At 45.0% G+C, this 20,882-nt stretch overlaps 4 protein-coding genes across 6 annotated transcripts; 2 read left to right on the forward strand and 2 right to left on the reverse strand.

Moving 5' to 3' along the window:
- Window positions 1-772: 772 nt before the first annotated feature.
- LOC144050213 (uncharacterized) lies at window positions 773-5,745 on the forward strand. 2 transcript variants are annotated; one of them, XR_013293803.1, is made up of 3 exons: window positions 773-1,154; window positions 2,947-4,162; window positions 4,250-5,745. XR_013293803.1 is itself a non-coding variant. In XM_077563288.1 (2 exons), exons 1-2 carry the CDS (start codon window positions 1,136-1,138, stop codon window positions 4,083-4,085), a joined length of 1,158 nt encoding a protein of 385 aa, XP_077419414.1. In that variant the 5' UTR covers window positions 773-1,135; the 3' UTR covers window positions 4,086-5,745. The 2 variants fall into 2 exon arrangements, 1 of the variants encoding a protein (XP_077419414.1); XM_077563288.1 differs by having other exon boundaries at window positions 2,947-5,745.
- Window positions 5,746-6,254: 509 nt separating this feature from the next.
- LOC144050904 (uncharacterized) lies at window positions 6,255-17,457 on the forward strand. The gene is made up of 7 exons (XM_077564585.1): window positions 6,255-7,089; window positions 8,274-8,390; window positions 9,526-10,523; window positions 13,102-13,287; window positions 13,553-14,008; window positions 15,157-15,415; window positions 16,157-17,457. Exons 1-7 carry the CDS (start codon window positions 6,897-6,899, stop codon window positions 17,272-17,274), a joined length of 3,327 nt encoding a protein of 1,108 aa, XP_077420711.1. The 5' UTR covers window positions 6,255-6,896; the 3' UTR covers window positions 17,275-17,457.
- Window positions 12,343-15,298, reverse strand: LOC144050229 (uncharacterized). 2 transcript variants are annotated; one of them, XM_077563316.1, is made up of 2 exons: window positions 14,275-15,298; window positions 12,343-13,984 (listed from the first exon to the last, which is right to left on the reverse strand). In XM_077563316.1, exon 2 carries the CDS (start codon window positions 13,979-13,981, stop codon window positions 13,484-13,486), a length of 498 nt encoding a protein of 165 aa, XP_077419442.1. In that variant the 5' UTR covers window positions 13,982-13,984; window positions 14,275-15,298; the 3' UTR covers window positions 12,343-13,483. The 2 variants fall into 2 exon arrangements, with proteins under 2 accessions (XP_077419442.1, XP_077419440.1); XM_077563314.1 differs by having other exon boundaries at window positions 12,343-13,981; window positions 14,275-15,295.
- A 1,225-nt stretch (window positions 17,458-18,682) lies between the features above and the next one.
- Window positions 18,683-20,829, reverse strand: LOC144050227 (uncharacterized). The gene is made up of 2 exons (XM_077563312.1): window positions 20,453-20,829; window positions 18,683-19,551 (listed from the first exon to the last, which is right to left on the reverse strand). Exons 1-2 carry the CDS (start codon window positions 20,472-20,474, stop codon window positions 18,743-18,745), a joined length of 831 nt encoding a protein of 276 aa, XP_077419438.1. The 5' UTR covers window positions 20,475-20,829; the 3' UTR covers window positions 18,683-18,742.
- Window positions 20,830-20,882: the final 53 nt, after the last annotated feature.

Genomic DNA, 20,882 nt, shown 5'->3' on the forward strand with positions numbered 1-20,882 from the left:
TACTTCAAGTTACTGATGCATCACAAGTTGACAACTTGTGGCTCCATTTCAGAATGATTAAATATGCTTGCCTTGGTCGGTCTGTCTATTGAAGGAACCTGTCTTTTAAAATCTCTTATTTCTCTCGGTTCCACGTGTGTCTAATTAGAAGTCAAGGCACTAGCGTGATTGTCTTTTTGTTTGCTATCTACAGAAAATCTTTATCTCTTTACTATCCTTCCTAATCTTATCTTTTCCCCGATATAAGAGCAGAGTTGCTGCCTCGTGTTGCGTTTTGGCTGAATTTTATGTGACAAAAGTCGTGAAACGATTGAGCCGTAAAATCGGATGTTGACTCCAAGTGACGTCACATGATTGCGCGTTTTTATTGGCTGACGCAAGAGCTGGCGTCATTTCTCTGCGACACAAAGTAAAAGGACTACAACTCCCAGATGACTGTTCCCCCTGGCGGCACACAGAACGAAGCTCGCCACTGAATGACTTTTACACCAAGTATCACCTAAAAAAACAACCATGATCAACAGTAGCTCTTCCAGTGCATACATGTACGTCAAATATAAGTAAACAAAAAACACTTCTACCAAAACAGATGGAATATAATTACACAGTAAGTTGGTTATTGCAAAAAAAAAAAAAAAAACGACTTGTTTACCGTCCGTCCGTAGGGTAGGTGGATAAAAAGTAAAGGGTCAGAAAAAGGGAGGGTCGCGCCTGCCCTGCGCAGTTCTCAGCCTGACGTCACGGCGAACGCGACGGGTTCCTCCTAGCAACAACGTCATCACGCGCGCGTCCGTTCCAACACCGCCGATGTTACGTGTTCTTTTTTGTCTTGTGTTTTGTCTACGCGATAAGAAGCAGCGGGCTCTTGAGCTCCGTGTAAACGTCGCACTGCACACGTCCAAACGCGCCTTGACGTTTATGTTAGCTTAGCTTGTTAACTATGGACGCAAATTAGCAACGCGAGCTAACGGAGAAGCGGCCAGCGGGACTTCGCAAAAGTCGTCCTGGTCTTGTCGAAAAAATGATTCACTAAGCGAGGAGGAAATCTTTGCAGCGTTGAAGAGAACCATCGGAGGAACTTGTTTCCCCAACAAAAGAGGACAAGCAGCCACGACGACAACTACTGGACGCTCACATGGACTCGCACACAACAGGTCGATCACATCTGCTTTTCATACTCATCACTTCACACTCTAGTTTCACATTACACGATGAATTTTGTATGGAATATCTATCTGCCCGTCCAAACAAGTATAAGCATGTAAACAATCAGCTTTTTCCCCTGCGTAATTTGTAGATTTTATATAATGATGAAATGAATCCATTTCTTCCCTTTTATTTTGATATTGCCGACACATTTCCAGGTCACTTCGAGTGTATCAAATCATCACAGAAACGTTCCAACTTCCGGCAAAACAAAGGGAAAAAATGAGCACAAGACTAATGGCAAAAACAGAAGTAGACAATGTCAATGAAGTTGTTTTGAGTTGCGATGATGAAAGGTCAGTAAGAGTCTTGAGCGTGAGCTGGTTTTGCAGTTTGCTGGTTCCAATTCCACAACAACACTTTGCGCTAGTTGATCTGCGCACAGGTCAGAATAAATTCCTGTAGATGCCAAAAGATGGCTGTAAAGCACAGGTTGGCTCAATGAAACACCTCAACATACTTCAACATGGTTTGTTGGCACCAAATGAATACTCGTTTTGCTTTGGCCTGTCACAAAAGCAAACAAACAGAAAACAGGATGTGAGTTTTGCTGAGAAAAACGGCAGGTAGAAGATGTCCGCAGGCAGGAGCCAAAATGGCCACACCGTCAAAAATACTCAGAAATGAGAAATGTTTTACGAGAGTCTTTTGTTACCACTTGTATTATCCGTCTCTAAATTTGTGCTGCGCCATCCTGTGGATCTTAAATTTCTCAATATGTGCAACGGGAACATCAAAGTGCTTGGAGATGGTCAAGCCATCATTTTGAACGGGGTTGTCCATAGTTTTCTTTCAAATCTCCGGGGACAATTCTTGCTTCGCCGGGTCCATGTTTAGTGTAGTCGGGTCCGAGAGCCCCCATCCTGCATGTTTTTCGAGGTTTCCCTCCCCAACAGGCCTGATTCAAATGATCGGATCATTCTCAGGCTTCTGCAGAACTTGCTGATGAGCTGAAAATAAAAGCAAGCGAAAGACACTTTCGTGCTCGACTTCCATTCCAGTTGTGAAGTTAATTATGGATTTGATTTGCAGTCTTTCAAGTGTTCACTACGATAAAATGACAAAATTCTTCCAAACAAACCAGACGTAAAAGACAAAAGTCCGACAACAACAATATAAACACATTTCTAGACACTACATATATCAATAAATACATCCATTACAGCTATATATGCATTTCAAATATACGCAAAGGTTTAAAGTATGCAAGAGATGGCTAAAAAATGTTCATAACTTTTGTCATCTTTGTCCAATTTTCAAAAGGTTGGATGCATCGTGGCAAAGTTTGCTAAAGAACCGAAACTGACAGCATATAATGATGATATTCATCACTTTACATTCATTCCAAAGTTAAATTAGAGAATGCTGCACACAAAAAGGTGCATAGAGAAAAGACATTTCGAGAATGAGCAAATTGTTCGGGTGGCTCGTAAGGAATCCAAATAGCAGCACAAGGAGGCCTTTGTGGTCAATAAAATGAGTGGAAAACGTGGAGTGACATCACAAACAAACTTTGTTCTTTTTCTTAATCAACTGCAAAACTCAAAAGAATGAAAACCAGGACAAAACTGACAAAATCCTACGAAAACTGAGGTTCGGCTGTAGGTACAAAAATGTGAAGCGCGTGACTCACTTTCACCGCTTAGTGGAGGTATTCGCACATGAATCCTTCTTATATACTTCTTCCTGTTTGGTGCAGCAAAAAAAGTGACTCCTTCTCATTTGTCTTGTGTTCTGCAGACACGAGGACCCCCCCCATCAAAAAGGAAGACGAGCCCCCCCACGTCAAAGAAGAAAAGCAGGACGTGGACATCAGTCAGGATGCCGGAGGCCGTCGTCTTGCAGTTGTGGACGAGGACGAGGCCGACGTCAGCGACTTTCCCGTCATTCGGGTGGTGGTGAAGGCCGAAGACGAGGAAGATGAAGGCGAGCCTGGCCAGCTCCATCACAGTGGAAGAGAGTCGGAAGTGGGCGGGGTCTCGGCTCCGCTCTCCGACTCGCTCGACACCGACGACGAGACGAGAGAAAAGCCGTTCACGTGTCCGTTTTGCGCCAAAGGATTCACCAGGAGGACGCATTTGAAGTCGCACGTGATGACGCACACGGGCGAGAAACCCTTTCCTTGTTCACTTTGTTCTCAGAAGTTCTCGTCCAAGAGCAATTTGAAGTCGCACATGAGAACGCACACCGGGGAGAAACCCTTCCCCTGCTCGCTCTGCAGCGAGAGATTCCCTCGCAAACACACTCTGATGGAGCACATGAGGACGCACACGGGAGAAAAACCTTTTCCGTGTGCTGTTTGCGCCCAGACTTTCTCTTCCAAGAGCAACTTGAAGGCCCACATGAGAAGACACACGGGCGAGAAACCTTTCGATTGCTCAGTTTGCGGCGAAGGCTTCACCACAAAAGCCATTTTGTTGGTACACACCAGAAAGCACACTGGAGAGAAACCATTTGCCTGCTCAACTTGCGGCGAACGATTCACCCGGAAAGACACGTTGACGGTCCACATGAGAACGCACACGGGAGAAAAACCTTTCCCCTGTTCCGTCTGCGGCCAAACGTACTCGTCAAAGTGCAGTTTGAAGATTCACATGCGGAGACACACCGGCGAGAGACCTTTCCATTGTTCCATGTGCGGCGAAGGCTACGCTACCAAAGCCATTTTGGTGGCGCACATGAGAACGCACACGGGGGAGAAACCCTTTTCCTGCTCTGTGTGTGCACAAACCTTTGCTCATAAGTGCAACTTGAGGACGCACATGAGGAAACACGGCGTGGACGAGTCGCTTACTCGTAACGAGCGTGATCGCAGGTTCGCCTCTCGGTTGGCGGCGGATGATCGCGAGTCTGCTGCTGACACAAGTGGCAATTTGTGACCCGGAACTGACGTCAGCTTGTGTTATCGTCATGGCAACCGCTCTCCTAAGTGCTCGTTTGCCTCAAGTGAAGACAAGTAAATGGCAGTCTATCAGTTGCGTCAGATTCTTAATTTACGTTTAACACAGATTTTTTTTTCACTATCAAAATATTTACTTTTCAGCTTCACAAATTGTTCACCTACAAAACGTTACTTCCAGAAGAATCCGGGCCAAAGCAGCGGATGGAGCATTCCCAACCATCTGTAGGATGGAATGATAACAATATCGTTGTCATTTCACGATATTGCCGTTTTTCTCCATAGGTTTGGCACATTTCTTCAACCTGAGATGGCGTTCTGTGAGCACCGCAAGTCGAAATGATGAGCAGAGGTGCCGCTAACAAAATACAATTATATATAAAAGTGGGGGATTTTGCAAAAGCAGTTTTTAAAGTTTGCGGTTTGACATGCTCCACTCACAGTCAAGGAAATTGCAACCCTTTTTATTCACACAAAGTTACTTACACATTAGAGTGCAACAAAAGAAAGTGTAAGCCGAATTCTGTATATTTCTGAAAAACTAAAAATTCATCACTAAAATTACATCTAGCGCACAGCCAACTACTGTAACACTTTCACTACACAGTAAATTCTGTAGAGTAAATTTGACTGGACCCAATAGACTCCGTTTTAGAGTAATATTTACACTTGGAAGAGAGTAAAATAAAGAAGTTTTAAAAAAAAGTCACTCAAGGGTTGAGGAACGAACCCAAGACCATTAGCTTGGGAGACTGCCGATCGACGCCCCGAGCCACAGAGCTCCTGCTGTGTGCTCGTCTATCGCTCGTGTCGGCTGGAGTCTTCATGACTCCGAGCCCAAAAACATCTGGGAGCTAAGCAAACAGTAGAAGTGGCGGAACTCAGGTGGCACTGCGGCCATATCCCGAGCGGAAAGTTCCTCAACCCTTTAGTGACTTCTATTTATTATTTTTTTACAATAAATTGACATTTTTTAAAATTTGTTTGGCCAAAAGTTTTCATCCACATCGCAGCCGATATTTTTTCCTTTGCAATGCAGTGAAGAAAAAACCCGGCGTGAATGTCTCAACCATCCTCTTCGGCGATCACCTGTGAAATGCTGGACTCCTTTTTGACAATGGAACAGATGATTTTGCATATCATGACTTGCACACTGAAATCCCGCCGACATGTTTTGGAAAACCATTAGACTGAAAAACAACGAATCCAGTTTGATCAGCAACATCTACTCATTTGGAAAATGTGCTAAATGTGGGCTAAATGTACGCAATCATTTGCACAGATCCACGGAGGCAATTGAGACGTGTACGAAGACATACATTGGCAATTTGATGAAAGTAATGACAAAAGTCATTCAATTGGCACCAATTGTAAGCTGCTTTTAGGAACTGTCCACTGCATTTTGAAAATGTCGTCTCACTTTCAAGAAATGTGCCAAACCTACGGAGAAAAACGGCACAAAAGTCACACTTGTATTCCATTTGTACAGTTCTAGCACCCTCTGGTGGTTAGTCTCTTAGTGCAGTTTAATTTTAATTAGGAGTGTTTTGGTGCAAGCAATAAATATTTTTCCACATCTCAAAAAACATGACTTTTAATCCACAAAAGTACACAATAATGACGACCTTCACACGCTGAGACTTTTGCGCCACTGAGCCAATAGGGTCACATGACATGGACATGTGACATGACATGGCCAAGCCTGTGTGTAAATTGACGAGGTCCTCGGAAGGCCGAATTTGTCGGCTGCATGACGTCACTCCCGGCGTGACGCCACAACACGCACAGACTTACACGTGAACGGAGTCCGGCCAATGCGCTCCCGCCAAGCAGCATTGCAAAATCCATTCATATGTAAATCCGTTCAGTGAGTGACGTCATGCGGCCGACAAATTTGGCCTTCCGAGGACCTCGTCAATTTAGACACAGGCTTGTCTTTGTCAAGGACGTTATTACGCACGTAAACAAACTATCATGCTGGTTTTCCCAATATGAGGTTGTTGTTGTTTTTTTAACAATATGGTGAGATGTTTCCATATCGCCAATGATCAAATTGTGCGGTTGATGTGGCGATGTTTGGACATCGTTACACGCCTACAACTTGTTTGTGCACGTGATCGAGGGAGCTGAACGCGATTGGCTGAGGTGGGACGTCCGCTCAGTCGTGGTGGATTCATTTTGTTGTTTCGACTATTCAAAATTGAATTATGACTGCATGGGAGCAGATGTTGGTGAAATGTATAAACGCTGTGAAATGTTGCTTGCATATGAGCTCATCTTATGATTTCCTCCGAATGCAGTAAGACTTTGCGAAAGAAAATGTTACGAATGTGACGCGGCGCTTGTAAAATGACGACTTTGAAATGAAAACGCGAGTCAGTTGTCGGATTGCGATTTGTGCCGTCGTTTGATTTCATTTCAGGTCATTTTCTTCTTTTTGTGATGATTGCTTTCTTTTTAGTCGCACTTCCTCTGCACTGCGGTGACGTCATCGAGGCAAACACCGCAAGCTCTTTGCAGTTGTCGGCGTGTACGGGTGACCAACTTCACATTTCGACATACTTTGTGCTGACTCCGCTTTGTTGTGCCCATTGGACTTTGTATTTTGCACACATTCGTGTCCTAGAAGAGAAGAAACGAGCACGTTTTATGGTGGCCGGATACTCGTCGCTAGCATCCCGAACTAGCTTTTAGCTGCTAACAAAGAAAGCCGGAAGTAGTCCAAAAAGCGCCACTGCGAGTACAAACTGTTTGTTTTTTAAATCGTCCTTGTTTTTGTTATCGCGTGGAAATGTGTAAAGTGAAAATGCTGCGAGCTTTGGTCGACCAGCGGCTGAGTGCGGCCGTGGAGGAAATCTTTGCGGTGCTGGAAAGAACCATCAGCGAGTACGAGGAGGAACTTTCTCGAACAAAAGGCGAGAACTTGCGACATCGACAACTGCTCGACGCGCTTTTCAAACCTCGCGTGGACTCAAACGCGACAGGTTGGTCACCTGATCACTCACGCCTTCACTTCCTACACTTTAAGACACAAATGATGTTGCTCTTCCATCCATATTTCGTAGCTCGACCTTTCAACAGTTCAACTCATTCCACAAATGTTCAAAAGGGTTTAGGCCACTAAACAACAATCCAACCTAACGTTTTGCTCCTCTGCATTCTTGGGCGTTTTTTTTTTTTTTGCTGGATGTTTTGGATCCATAAGTACCTGCAAATATCGATTTTTCTTTTTGTCTTTTCAATTCAAGATCCATTTGCAAAGTATCACCTCGAAAAGCTCAACTCTACGTCATGGAAACTAAACTATGGACCAAAATGACACATTGTAAAGCAATCAGATTTCTTTACATTCTCGTTTTTATGTCTTAAACTAAAGCTACTAGAACGTAGAATATTCCATGTTGAATCGCTACTGCCACCTGCTGACAAAAAATGAAACTGCAAATACCGTTCTTCACGTACACCACGCACATTACGTCACATCCGCAGACAGGGCGCGGGAAATTCTAACCCGAATCCAGTCTAAAAACTATTGGCCAGAGGCTTGCACGAGTGCACATTGTGAACAGCTAAAGTGTTAATCTGCTAATTAGAAGTCATTTCTGATATAAATGGTCATAATAAATAAATAATAATAAATAAATAATAAAAATAATAAAATAAATAATAATAATAATAATAAATAAAAATCTTATTGTAAAGTTATTTGGGGGGGAAAAGTTCAATATTGCAGCTTTAAAGTAGAAAAAAAACCAAGTGTTTCGATCTTTAAAAAAAAATCTGCGAAAATTTCATAGGGGCAAAATCTGAAAATAGAAATAATCTCTTCAGGAAAAAAAACAAAGTATTTAAATCTGAAAACTCTGAGAATAAAAAAAAGTGTCACTGTGCACGACACGTGTACACTTCTGTGAAGGCTTCTTCTACTTATTGCTGCACTTCTTATTTATTTAATTTGAATTTGATCTCGTTCTATTCTGTTGTTTTCTCTTTACTGTAAACTGCAGCTGGACGTAGTCCAGGAAAAAGTTCCCCACGGGGAAAATAAAAGTATATCGTATCGTACTGCAAATGCAGCAAACCGTTTACAGAGTATCAAAAAGTTCCAAATGAGTGTTGGAATGTTTGCACTGACGTTGCATGTTTGTCTCGTGGTGTCCTGCTGCAGATGTCCGTCAAGGGGACGTCCCGCCTGAGCCTGAGCAGCAGGAGGGGAGCTCCAGGGTGGGGCTGGAGGAGCCTCGGCCCCCCCGCAATGAAGAGGAGGAGGGAGATCAGCTTCAAGGTGTCGTATTCGCACCTCAAGCTGCTAGCAAGATTTACATGCGGCTTAAAATCCTCAAAAATCCCATTTGAGGAAAAAGAAGAAAGCTTGCGATAGAACACAGATTGACGAGCAAGCGAAAATGGGGCAAAAGTTGCATTCAACTTGTGGGTCCTATTTTTCTTTTTCTCACTAGACTTGTGGTATTTGAGCCCAAAATGTCAAATCAATTAGGAATATATTTGTACTTTCAACTCATCAAAATGTTCAGTGTCATGAGACGGATCCACACAAATCGTTCTTTTCATGCCCTCTATAGAAAATATGCACAATATCTTTTTCTATCCAATTTTTTTTTTATTTAACTTGAAATATTTCATATGACTTAATTCGAGCCACGGAAAAGTCAATGCATCACAACAGCAGAACTTATTATGCATTGCACGCAGAATTCCGCATAGCCCCGCCTCCAGGAAGGTGGCCTGCCTCAGATCCTATCGGTCAGAATCCGTAGAGCGCCATCAAGTTGGGTCGTCGAGGAGGGACAAGAAGCGGGAGCAAAACAGGCCAAAATGTAAAAAAGTCTTCAATTGCCATTTCAACATTTCAATTGTTGAGCTGGAGGCTCTCATTCCAGAGCGCAAATTGAAAATCTCCTCGAACCCGCAGACTTTTTTGGGGATCACCGGAAAACCGGACATTGCTGGTGTGCCTTTCATGAAGAAGTATTGCTAAACATGAAATGTGACCGGTTTAATGTTGTATTTTTGGAAATGCACAATCCATTAGAACGAGGCGTTCATTTTGAGTTTGTTTAATTAGTGCGTTAATGAGCGCCCCTTATTTGTAAAGCCTGCACTGTGGGAATTTTAGTCGCAACGCAGCAGACATGACCACGTCAAAGGAGTATAAAAACGTAAGAAAAAAAAAAAAATTGTACATTTAGAACTGATATAAAACGTGTGATTAATCGTGAAGTCATGCCATTAATTACATTTTAATCACCTGACACCCGAGTTAGAGCATCTGAGAGTAGACTCGTGCTCAAACCGACGGAACCCCCCAAAAAAAAATGTTGTGCGTCCTCCTTTTATAAAGTTTGAGCATCGTTGAGACGGGGCTTTTTTTTTTAACGTTGCAAATTGTACCTTTTAAGGTCAGCAGGCGGCGGCGGCGGACACAAGCAAGCTTGCGGTGACTCGCGTCATCGTCAAGAGCGAAGAAGCTGAAGATGATGATGATGAAGACGAAGGAGCAGCAGCTGAGTGGTCACGGCTGGACGAGCGGCGACGCGAGCACGAGACGGCCGGCAGCCTTTTAGCGGCGCTCTCCAACGCTGAAAGCGACGGCCAAGACGACCCCGAAGGCCAGAAGAGTTTCAAGTGCCCTCAATGCCGCAAAACGTTTTCCCAGCGGAAGAACTTGACCAGACACACGAGATGCCACACGGGGGGAAAACTCATCGGCTGCTCCTTTTGCAGCCGGCGCTTCTCGCAAAGGGAACATTTGCTCCAGCACAGCCGAATCCACGCCGGCGACAAACCCTTCTCGTGCTCGGTGTGCAACATGACCTTCCGCTTCCACTCCACCTTCGTCAACCACATGCGGACGCACACGGGCGAGAAGCCCTTCGCCTGCCAGGCGTGCGGCGCCACCTTCGGCGTCCACTCGTCGCTCCTGAGGCACATGCGCTCGCACGCGGGCGAGCAGCCCTTCGCGTGCTCCTTCTGCCAGAAGAAGTTCTCGCGCAAGGTCAACCTGATCCGCCACACCAGAATCCACACGGGGGAGAAACCGTTCCCGTGCACCGCCTGCCACATGACCTTCGGCTCCCGCTCCAAGCTGGCCAACCACGCGCGGACGCACACCGGCGAGAGACCCTTCGTCTGCTCCGTGTGTGGCAAAACCTTCGGCCAGAAGACGCACCTGCGCATCCACATGGTGACACACACGGCCGACAAAGCGTTCTCGTGCTCCGTGTGCGCGCAGACCTTCTCGCTCAAGAGCAGCCTGGTGACGCACGCGCGCACACACACGGGCGAGAAACCCTTCGGCTGTCAGCTGTGCCGGCAAAAATTCGTCTACAAGTATCAGCTCAACAAACACGCGTGTGCTGCCGGCGAGAGCGGCAGCCGCACGCCGACGCGCTTCGACGTGTAGCTCGTCACAAAGCCGACTCGCACGTTGGCCGCTGCTTTTCAAGGGGGACGCAAACTAAATGACTTTCCGGACCTGTTTTGAACTTTGACTGCAATTTTACTTTTTTTTTTAATCAGAAGAAATTAAAAACAGAGTTGGAACATCACTTTTCATATGTTATGGTTTTCGGCATACTTTATGAGAAATGTTTTTGTCAGTTTTCAGTCGAGTCTTACAACATAGCACACTTTTATTCATATAAATATGTTGAATGAAAACATTTCTGGCGACTGTTTATTGCTAAAATGGCCCAAAATACAGTTGGAAGCCAAACTTTTGAGTGCTTGTAAACTGTACAATTGTGAAATAGCATAAAATTGTCCGGGGACCCCCAAACCTTCGTGCACTCGTATATATTTGTACATAATGATAAATGTTTATAATTGATGTCATCTATAGATACAGAAAGCAAATGAAATGTCTTGTTATATCATACTAGTAGTATAAGGAAATAAAAGTCTGACAAGTGTCACCGTTGTGCTTTTGGTGGGCGTGTCCTTCTGACTGCGATAACCAAAAAGTATTGATTTGAAAAAGACAAAAGGATTCCTCATCAATGAGCCTTCACATGACGACAAAGTTGAAAGTTCCAGTGAGTACAAAGTTGAATGTTTTTTTATAAAATAGCTAAAAATACCACTAGAACTTTTGATGTTTTTTTTTTTTTAATTGAACCAATGATAGCTCATCTTAAATAATACATGGATTATATTCCAAGATAGCATTTTTGCTTAAAATTGCATGGAATTAATGGACATTTTCTCGTGTCTTTTTTTCCCATTTGTTCATAAAAAACATATCTTGTATACAACACACAATAAAAACAATTTAAATAAATACATAAATGAAACAGGAAAATTCCCGATCAAACGTAGTTGCGTAACAGTTATTTTGCAATCAAAATGACTGAATGGCAATCAAATGACTGTCGATATTGTAAACTGAGCAATGGTGCCACCTGGTGGCCAATCTTTTGTATTCAGGCCTCGTCAACGAGTTGACTTGATTGAAAGGAAGGAAGGAAGCAGGTGCGCGCTTTTGCAGGAAAACTTTTGACAGCACTTTTAATTGATGTGAGCAACTTCTGCATGCAGTCACGTGGAAATCATCTCAAAGTAAGTGAAAGCAATTTATCATGATGATTGTTATTGAAGGTCGAATTTTTATTTTTTGGCCTATTGCGGAAGAGCAATTTCCGTTTCCAACAGTGAATATGGAACCGATTTGGAGTGATTGATTAAGTGCTTGATTGACCAGAAGCAACTCAACGACCAAATGACTGAGAAAGTAACGAAGTCATGAAAAGCGTTGGGGTCGACGTGTGCCCAGATTACGTCATTGAATTTTATAATCATCATATTGTTGGGGAAAATGTGTCATTAAATGACACTTGTTTTGGAAAATGTTCAGGTTACAATTGATTGACTAGTAATTTGACTTGATGTTTTTGTCTTTTTCATATTGACTTCCTGCTTCGAAGGCCGACGCATGTGATTGACTCTCTCTGGTCATGTGACTTTCTACCGCGAATTGTTTTTCTTTTCCCCCCCAAAACATCCCCTCAAAGCGCCCCCTTGTGGAGCACTCTTTTAGTTCGTCTGAGAGTTGGAAAAGGGTCGATGCACAGTTAGAAGTTACAAGATGTTTTAGATGATCATCTGTTTACTGATTGTTTTTTTTAAGTATTCAAAATAAGGATCCGCACTAGAGGAAAAAGAGGCTGAATTTAGGTCATTTAATTTAAACCAAAGTAAAGACCAAATCTGCGCTTGACTCCAAAAGAAAAATGCTTTTAATCTACTTTTTAGAAGAAACATGGAATGCCTTTCATCCAGGAGCTTGTCGCCGTTCCGCCAATTTGTTTTTGACGCGTGTTCAAAATGTTCACCGTTTTATTGTAATAGAACAAATATGGCAGCCCTGAAAATGGATGCTAACTGCGGCTTTTTGCATTAGATTAGCATGAGACTTAATGGCATGATTTGGTTGAACAATTGTGATCTACGTTAAATCCCGTTCCGTGTCCGTTTGACCGTAAACGACAACTGGGAGTGATAAACCGCTCGAAGCAAGCACACTTGGTCTATAATTTGCACTATTGCACAAATTCTCATCTCATTTTTTGACAGCAGCAAGAGTGGGAACAGATGCTAAAGAATGATTTGAAAAATAATAACAGAATTTTATATACAAAGTCTCTCTCTCGTTGATTGCATGCGAGTGCAGGTCGTATCCGATGGCGATGGCGGCAAAACGTCAGCCGGAGCCGCTTGCGAGTGTTTGAGTGCTGCTGATTTTCTTTCCAGTGCATTTGTGCTTCTTCACTTGATACTTGTACAGCAACTTCTTTCCGCACACGTCGCAACTGAAGGGTTTCTCTCCCGTGTGCTTCCTGGTGTGTATTATTAACGTGCCTTTCAGAGCAAAGGTTTCCCCGCAGACATAGCAGGCGAAAGGTTTCTCACCCGTGTGCGTTCTCATGTGTCGGACCAGCGTGGACTGAACGCCGAAAGTGTCGTTGCACACGGAGCAGGAGAAGATTTTCTCGCCGGTGTGCGTCCGGATGTGCGCCGTCAAACTCCTCTTCCTGGAGAAGTTTTTGGGGCAGAGTGAGCATGAGAAGGGCTTCTCGTTGGTGTGCGTCTTCATGTGCTGGATGAGCATGGAGCTGATGCCGAAGCTGAGGTGGCACACGGAGCAGGAGAAAGGTTTCTCTCCCGTGTGCGCGATCAGATGAGCTCTTTGCGAGAAGCTTCTGGTGCAAAAGGAGCAGGAGAAGGGTTTCTCGCCCGTGTGCGTTCTCACGTGTTGTGTCAAGGAAACTGGCGCCACACACCGAACAGGAGAAGGGTTTCTCTCCAGTGTGTATTCTCATGGGTGTCCTCAAGTTGGATTTGGAGGAAAACGACTGAGCGTTAAAATGAGCAGGAGAAAGTTTTTTCTCCGCTGTGCATTTTGGCGTGACGCCTCAAATTGCCTTTCAGGGTGAACCTTTGGCCACAAAGCGAGCAGCCGAAGGGTTTTTCTCCGGTGTGGCTTCGCACGTGTCTCGTCAAATGTGTCACATCGTGGAAGGTTTTGTGGCAATGCGAGCACCCGAGTTGCTTGTGGCGCTCGTGGTGCCTGGCGTGCCGTTTCAGGTTGCCCTCGTAGGCGAAGCTTATGTGGCACTGGGAACACTTGAAGACTTTCCTGTCGACGGCAGTTCTCGCGTCCTCCGCTCGGGGTCCTCCCTCTTCACTCTTCACAATAACATTCGTCACGACAACTTTGTCGGTCTCCTCCACACTCCACATTTGCTTGACTTTCGTCGCACTAGCCTCCTCGTCTGCCACGTGGGGGTGCTCCGGCTGATCCTGCTCCTCCACCCCGGAGCTCCACTCCTGCTGCCCAGAGGGAACGTTGATGGCCATCTGCTGAACAGAAGACAAAAAGCTCAGGTGGGGAACCATAAAAAATTGCGGTAGTAAAAAAAATGTACAGAGCGGGATCCATTCCCGTGAACCACCACTTTCAGCGACCGCTTTTAGCACTATTCTAAGATGTACTTGTAGTTCTCGCGCGATTCACGGCAAAATAGCGCGGAGGTAGCGAGTTGCTGGTCACGGCAAAATCTCCACTTAGTTTCTTGTTGGTTCGAGCCTCTAGCATCTCGTTAAGGCTATCGTTTACTGTTTCGCTAAGAAGCAGACAAAAGACAACCAACCTGGCGCGTTTGAGTCCATGCAAGGTTTGAAAAACGCGTCCAGGAGGTTCAGCTGTCGCAGGTTCTCCTCTTTGGTTCGAGAAAGTTCGTCCTCGTACTCTGTTATGGTTCTTTCCAACACCGCAAAGATTTCCTCCACGGCCGCATTGAGCCGCTGGTTGACCAAAGCTCGCAACATTTTCACTTTGCACATTTTCTCACTATAATAACAAACACTTGACATCCGCACGGCCAGTCTTTGTTAGTGGCTAATGAGCTGAACTCAATAAAAAAAAATAAAAAAGCTTCAAAGTGCAATTAAGGATGATACTATCATGAAGGGTGACGTTTCGTCTACGTTGAATAAACAACAGAAATGTTGGTCTGTTAAGTAAAAATAATTATATATAGCGACAAAGGGAGATTTTGACATAATTATTCGCTACGTTTAGTGACGATCAGACCAATTTTCTTCTTCGTCGCTTGCCCTCTCGCTCTCTTCTTCGTGTGTTTCAAACTTTTTAAAGGCTGTTCGGTCAATTGCTACCCTCTATTGGTGACTTAGTTCCATCGCAGGATTTCAGCGTGGAACGGAGAAATGCAGCACCACGTCGCGGCCGGTAGAGGGCAGCAATGTGTCAACGGTGTCCTATTTTCCCGACAATAAACGACGTCGAAGAAGTCAGACATTAGCAACACATCGCTAACTAAACTAATGTCAACGTACAATCTTTGCTTAACCGATCGATACTTTATGAATGCGTTTGTTTATATGGCGAATATTTATAATAAAAAATCTTTCGTTCTTTTGATAAAAACGACACGTCACGACGCGTTTTTTTTTAGTTTTTATATCTCGCCTCGAAGCACGTCGACGCTCTTTCCCTTAGCTTAGCTCGTTAGCTGCGAACAAAGACGGGCGGAAGTGAGCGAAAACACGTTAACGGTCGTTGTCAATCTCGTGGCAAGATGTGTAAAGTTAAAATGTTGCGAGCTTTGGTCAACCAGCGGCTCAATGCGGCCGTGGAGGAAATATTTGTGGAGCTGGAAAAAACCATCAGCGAGTACGAGGAGGAACTTTCTCGGACCAAAGAGGAGAACCTGCGACAACAGCAACTGCTCGACGCGCTTTTCAAACCTCGCGTGGACTCGAACACGACAGGTTGGTTATTATTAGGGCCCGAGCAACGACCGCTGCGAGGTCCGGGAGGTCCCTATTGTTTCTGTAGGAATTATTATTATGATTCTTTTTTGCAGTCGTAGTAGTTTTTCTCCGCAAATAATCCGATTTTTCAGACACTAAACATGAACAAAAACTCATCAAACTTTACACACACAATCAGGCCGAGCGAAAAAGTTGATTTTTTTAAAGTTGCCATGCACAATTACAAAAAACTGATCTTTTCGACGTGCTATATGGCGGGAATACATTTTGCGCACCAATTTTGGCCTTTTTACAGAGGTCATATTTTTAGAGGGTTCTTGTCCAATGTCACAGTACCCCAATGTGCAAGTGGCCAGGGGGGGCTTTTTTTTTTTTTTTTTTTTTTTTTTTTTTAAACTGTCAGTTTCCTCAAGCATTTTCTTGTTCTTATGTTATAAGTAGATTTTCCCACCGTTTAATGTGACCTATAACCTCTGCAAATCAATTGAAAAAAAAATGTGATGGAGGGCGAAAATTTGTTTTTCAAATGTATTTTCCTTTTACTTCAAGAAAATGTTCACCTTGAGTTGAGTTGCTTTCTCATAGCCAGCAGCAATATTTTCACGTATGCATTCGTGTTTTGTGATCGAGTCCAGCCAACAAAGTTGTAAAAAAAAATAAAAAATCTTTTTCCTGTTTATCGACAGTGCTGTGTGACCTGACTTTTTCAAATCATGTTTGTCTCGTGGTGTCCTGCAGACGTTGGTCAAGAAGTTCCCCCTGAACAGCAGCAGGAGTGGATCTGCGGGGTGGAGCGGGACGCGCCGGAGACCACCCACACCAAAGAAGAAACCCCCCATGTTGACGAGGAGCATCTTGAAGGCCTGCAAGTGGCGGACTTGAGCACACTTCCAGTCACTCGCGTCATCGTCAAGAGTGAAGAAGAAGAAGAAGAAGCTGAGTGGTCCCGCTTTGAAGACAGCGGAAGTGAAGAGAAGCCAAGATCACAAGGCGACAACTTGTTGGATCCTCTCTCGGCCGCTGAACGAGTCGACGACGACGACGACGACGAGCACTCTGGAGGAACCGGCAAACCTTTCAAGTGCCCTCAATGTCACAAAACGTTTTCCCAGCGGAAGAACTTGACCAGACACATGAGATGCCACACGGGGGAAAAGCTCATCGGCTGCTCCTTTTGCAGCAAGCGCTTCTCGCAAAGGGAACATTTGCTCCAGCACAGCCGAATCCACGCCGGCGACAAACCCTTCTCGTGCCTGGAGTGCAACATGACCTTCCGCTTCCACTCCACCTTCGTCAACCACATGAGGACGCACACGGGTGAGAAACCCTTCGCCTGTCAGGTGTGCCGCATGAGCTTCGCCACCCACTCGTCGCTCCTGCGGCACATGCGCTCGCACACCGGTGAGAAACCCTTCTCCTGCTCCTACTGTGGCAAAAAGTTCCCCAGAAAGAGCAGCTTGAAAGAGCACACCAGGATCCACACCGGGGAGAAACCCTTCTCGTGCTCCGTGTGCCACATGACGTTCCGATTCCAATCCAAGCTTGTCAACCACATGAGAACGCACACGGGCGAGAGACCCTTCGCCTGCTCCATGTGCGGCAAAACCTTTGCGCAGAAGGAGCACCTGCGCATCCACATGGTGACGCACACGGGAGAGAAAGCTTTCTCCTGCTCCTTGTGCAGTCAGAGATTCTCGGCCAAAAGCAGCCTGGTGACGCACATGCGCACGCACACGGGGGAGAAACCCTTTGGCTGCCCGCTGTGCCGGCAAAAGTTTGCCTACAAGTATCAGCTGGACAAACACGCGTGCGGTGCCGGCGAGAGCAGCGGCACGCAAATGCGCTTCACTGTGTAGATCGGACTTCTTGTCATGCTAAATATTCGGTGGTAGCGTCCGACCTATTTTTGGAGGTCCGATTCCGGGATTTAGGAGAAAAAACTTGCAATAACTGATTAACTTAAAAAAAATTCAATACATGAATTTTTTTTTTTGGGTCCCTTAATGCCAGCAAGAATAAAGACGTGAATCATATGTGCACCATTTGATTGTTTTGCAATCATTTGGCCTGTAATAGTTTTTAACTTTACAGCACAGAGGGAAAAAACGTGGCTATTTGGGGGGGGGGGGGGGGCTGGCGGCCATTTTGGGCTAGTCTGACTGATCTTTCGTTTGTTCCCGACTTCTTCCGTTAAAGCAACACTAAGGAACTTTCAGTTTGTGTTTTGATTAAGGCGGCACCATATGGACAAAAGCGATATTGTTATATCTGAAGGAAGACCATATTTCCTATAAGAACAAGCGCATTGATTGAAATCCTTGACTGTCCTTTCATCCGGTGTAGCTTTTGACGTATGTCATAAAGGAGTCAGCGCATTTGTAGTTTTTTTTGTGTGGCAGTGTTCCTACCATCCTCCTCAAAGTATGAAATTAAGTATCCAAATTGATACAGACCCCTCAGGCCGTACCATTCAACTAGTTTTAAGTTGATGTTTCATCAGAAGAGTTATGAAAATATTTTTATTTAAGTTAAAAAGTTTCTTAGTGCTACTTTAACCGCAGAAACATCACGGAGCGACGTCAAGGTACCATCGTCGGATGCGTTCTACACCGTCATTGAATGGTCACATGACATCAAATAAAATCGTCAGCGTGTGATCGTTTTCTTGTCTTTTTCATGGGCTGCATTGCGACCATGATGATGATGATGATGATGATGATGATGATGATGTCGTCGTCCCGCTTCATGTGAATGCACCAAATGGGCGATATGGCCAAAAAAGAAATCACAACTATTCTTATTTTTCAGTCATTCTGGACAATTACAATTTTAATGGAAGCAATAAACCACTTGTGGCTCCAGAGCCTCAGGTTGCAAAGCCGTCCTATTAGCTCAGCGGCGCAAAGTATGATGGTCTACGTAGTTCACAAATGGAATGCAGCCTGCCTTTTTAACGGCCGTGCTGCTTTTAATATTGCGATATTGCCGTTAGTGTTGCATCCAGTCGTGAGTCGTGAGTACCGATACCTGGCATGGGTACTCGCGCATCCTTCATTTATTTATTTGTGCATTTTTTGCGCTGTCAATTTGAAATAATTTGCCATTTTTGAATAAAAGGATTGGACATTAAAATGTCTTTTTACTCTGATTTGACAGAATCAATGATTAAAAAATAATCGTTAGTTGCAGCCCTAATGCATTTTATTTTGCTGTTACAATTGAGAAGTCATTCATGTACACTGAACAAAAGAGAGGGAGTCAAAATGTTGCAAATGTCTTTATTTGACAAGAGAGACGACGAATGAGGAGAAGGCGGCGGAAGGTTTACTGCGCGTGCGTCCTCGTGTGCCTTAACATGGACGAATGGAAGCTAAAGGCGGCGCCGCAGACGGAACACGAAAAGGGTTTGTCGCCCGTGTGCACGATGGCGTGCTCCTTCAGATTGACCTTCCTGGTGAAGCGCTTGCCGCACACGCCGCACGCGAAAGGCTTGTCGCCCGTGTGCGCGCGCACGTGCCGCAGCCACGACGACTGCACGCTGAAGCTGGCGTGGCAGGCGGCGCATGTGAAGGGCTTCTCGCCCGTGTGCGTGCGCGCGTGGTTGACCAACGTGGCGCGGAAGCGGAAGGTGGCGCGGCACACGGAGCAGGCGAAGGGTTTCTCGCCCGTGTGCGTGCGGGCGTGCGTGGCCAGATTCAGCTTGCGCGAGAAGCCTTTGCCGCAGGTGGCGCAGGTGAAGGCTTTCTGGCCCGCGTGGCTCGTCAGGTGTTGCGTCATGGCGGAACGGAAAACGAAGGTCACGTGGCACACGGGACAGGGAAATGTTTTGTGGCCCGCGTGCTCGCTGGTGTGTCGGATGAGATCTTGGCGGCGCGCGAACGCTTCCTTGCACAACGAGCAGCGAAGAGCGTTCGCGTTGCTGCCGCCGAGCGACGCTTGGCCTCCGGTTTGCTCCTCGTCGTCTTCGAGCTTGACGATGACGCAGACGTCCCCCCCCTGACTGATGTCCGCTTCCTGCTCTTCCTCCTTCACGCGCGCTATCTCGGCTTCCTCCTCTTCAATTTTAATGCGGCGCGCTCCTCCGAGCTCCTCCTCTTCCTCTTCCAAGTGACAGAGCTCCACTTGACGGACGTCTGAGGACACAAGAAGACAAAACCTCACATATCACATCCGTCACATATCCACCAAACTTGACCCATTGAGCCATTTTCAGCAGTAACAAGTTAAGATTTTGTCCAGAATGAATTTGAGAACGTCATTATTTTTCATGTAGAATTCATTTTAAAACTTTTTTTTTTTTTGCACTCGCCGTCGCATGAAGATGACGTCATCACCTGTGCTGAGGAAGTCGGTAAAGACCAATCGTGGCTCAATTTGCTGACCAAACCCAGAAAACGGGTGAGCCACTATTGGTCGCTGCCTACTTCCTCAGCACCGGTGAAATCATCTTCAGTAAACAGCAAGTGGGAAAATTACTTTTTAAAGGTATTAATGGTATACAAAAAATAATGACCAAATTCATTCTGGACAAAATATTAACTTTTTACTGCTGAAAATGACTTTAAAGCATGTGGCAGACCTATAATTTGGTAAAGTTTTTTATTATTATTATTTATTTCATCAATGTAGTAGATACTATTGATGGGAAAATGAAGCTTCATGAAGCACTTGCGATACTTTTTGACTCCTCAAGATGGCACTCATGAGTCAAAGATGCAATGCAAATGTAATCAATTTTTATTGCACTTGCCTTTATCTTTAAACCAAGAGCACCATCTAGAGGAGTCAAAAAGTATCGCAAATGCTTCATGAAGCTTCATTTTGCCATCACTAGTAGATACACGTGTATTTGTTTACATAATATGTCGACATAATAAATGGGAACTATTTCGTCGTGTTCTTTACCCCCCCCCCCTTTTTTTTTCATTTGAAAATGCGATTTAAAAATGCTTTGCCTGATCACTCGTGATTTCTCAAGAGAAATCATCCACATTTAAACTGTGAACTTCAATTTACAAGAAGATGATCATGGACCTGCTGTGGTGTGCGAGTCCATCGCTGTCGCTCTTTTCTTCTGATCTTGTTGCAGAAAGGTCCTCCTCCTCCACTTCTGTCGTTTTTTGCAACGACCCTTCTTCAACGGCCGCTCTTGTTTGCACACATTTTGACTCAACAGCAACACTTGAGTCAAGTGACCTAATTGCCACACCTCTCATTATTTTGTTAGCAGCTAACAGGCTAAAAGCTACACGGACACGCTAGATACAAGAAAACGGACATTTCGATTGCACGAAAGAAATGAGACAAAATATGCACGGGGCAAAAGGAAAAAAAGCACAGCGATATCCGAAAATCTCGCCTTTGCGGTCCAGTGGAGCTTTTCGCCGTGAAATGGCGTACGCATGCGCAGTACGCTTGCGATCATCTCCGGTGTGGTCAAAGCAATGCATTTTGGAATGTCCGA

Source organism: Vanacampus margaritifer, chromosome 4, assembly GCF_051991255.1.
Source record: "Vanacampus margaritifer isolate UIUO_Vmar chromosome 4, RoL_Vmar_1.0, whole genome shotgun sequence".
Classification (NCBI taxonomy): domain Eukaryota; kingdom Metazoa; phylum Chordata; class Actinopteri; order Syngnathiformes; family Syngnathidae; genus Vanacampus; species Vanacampus margaritifer.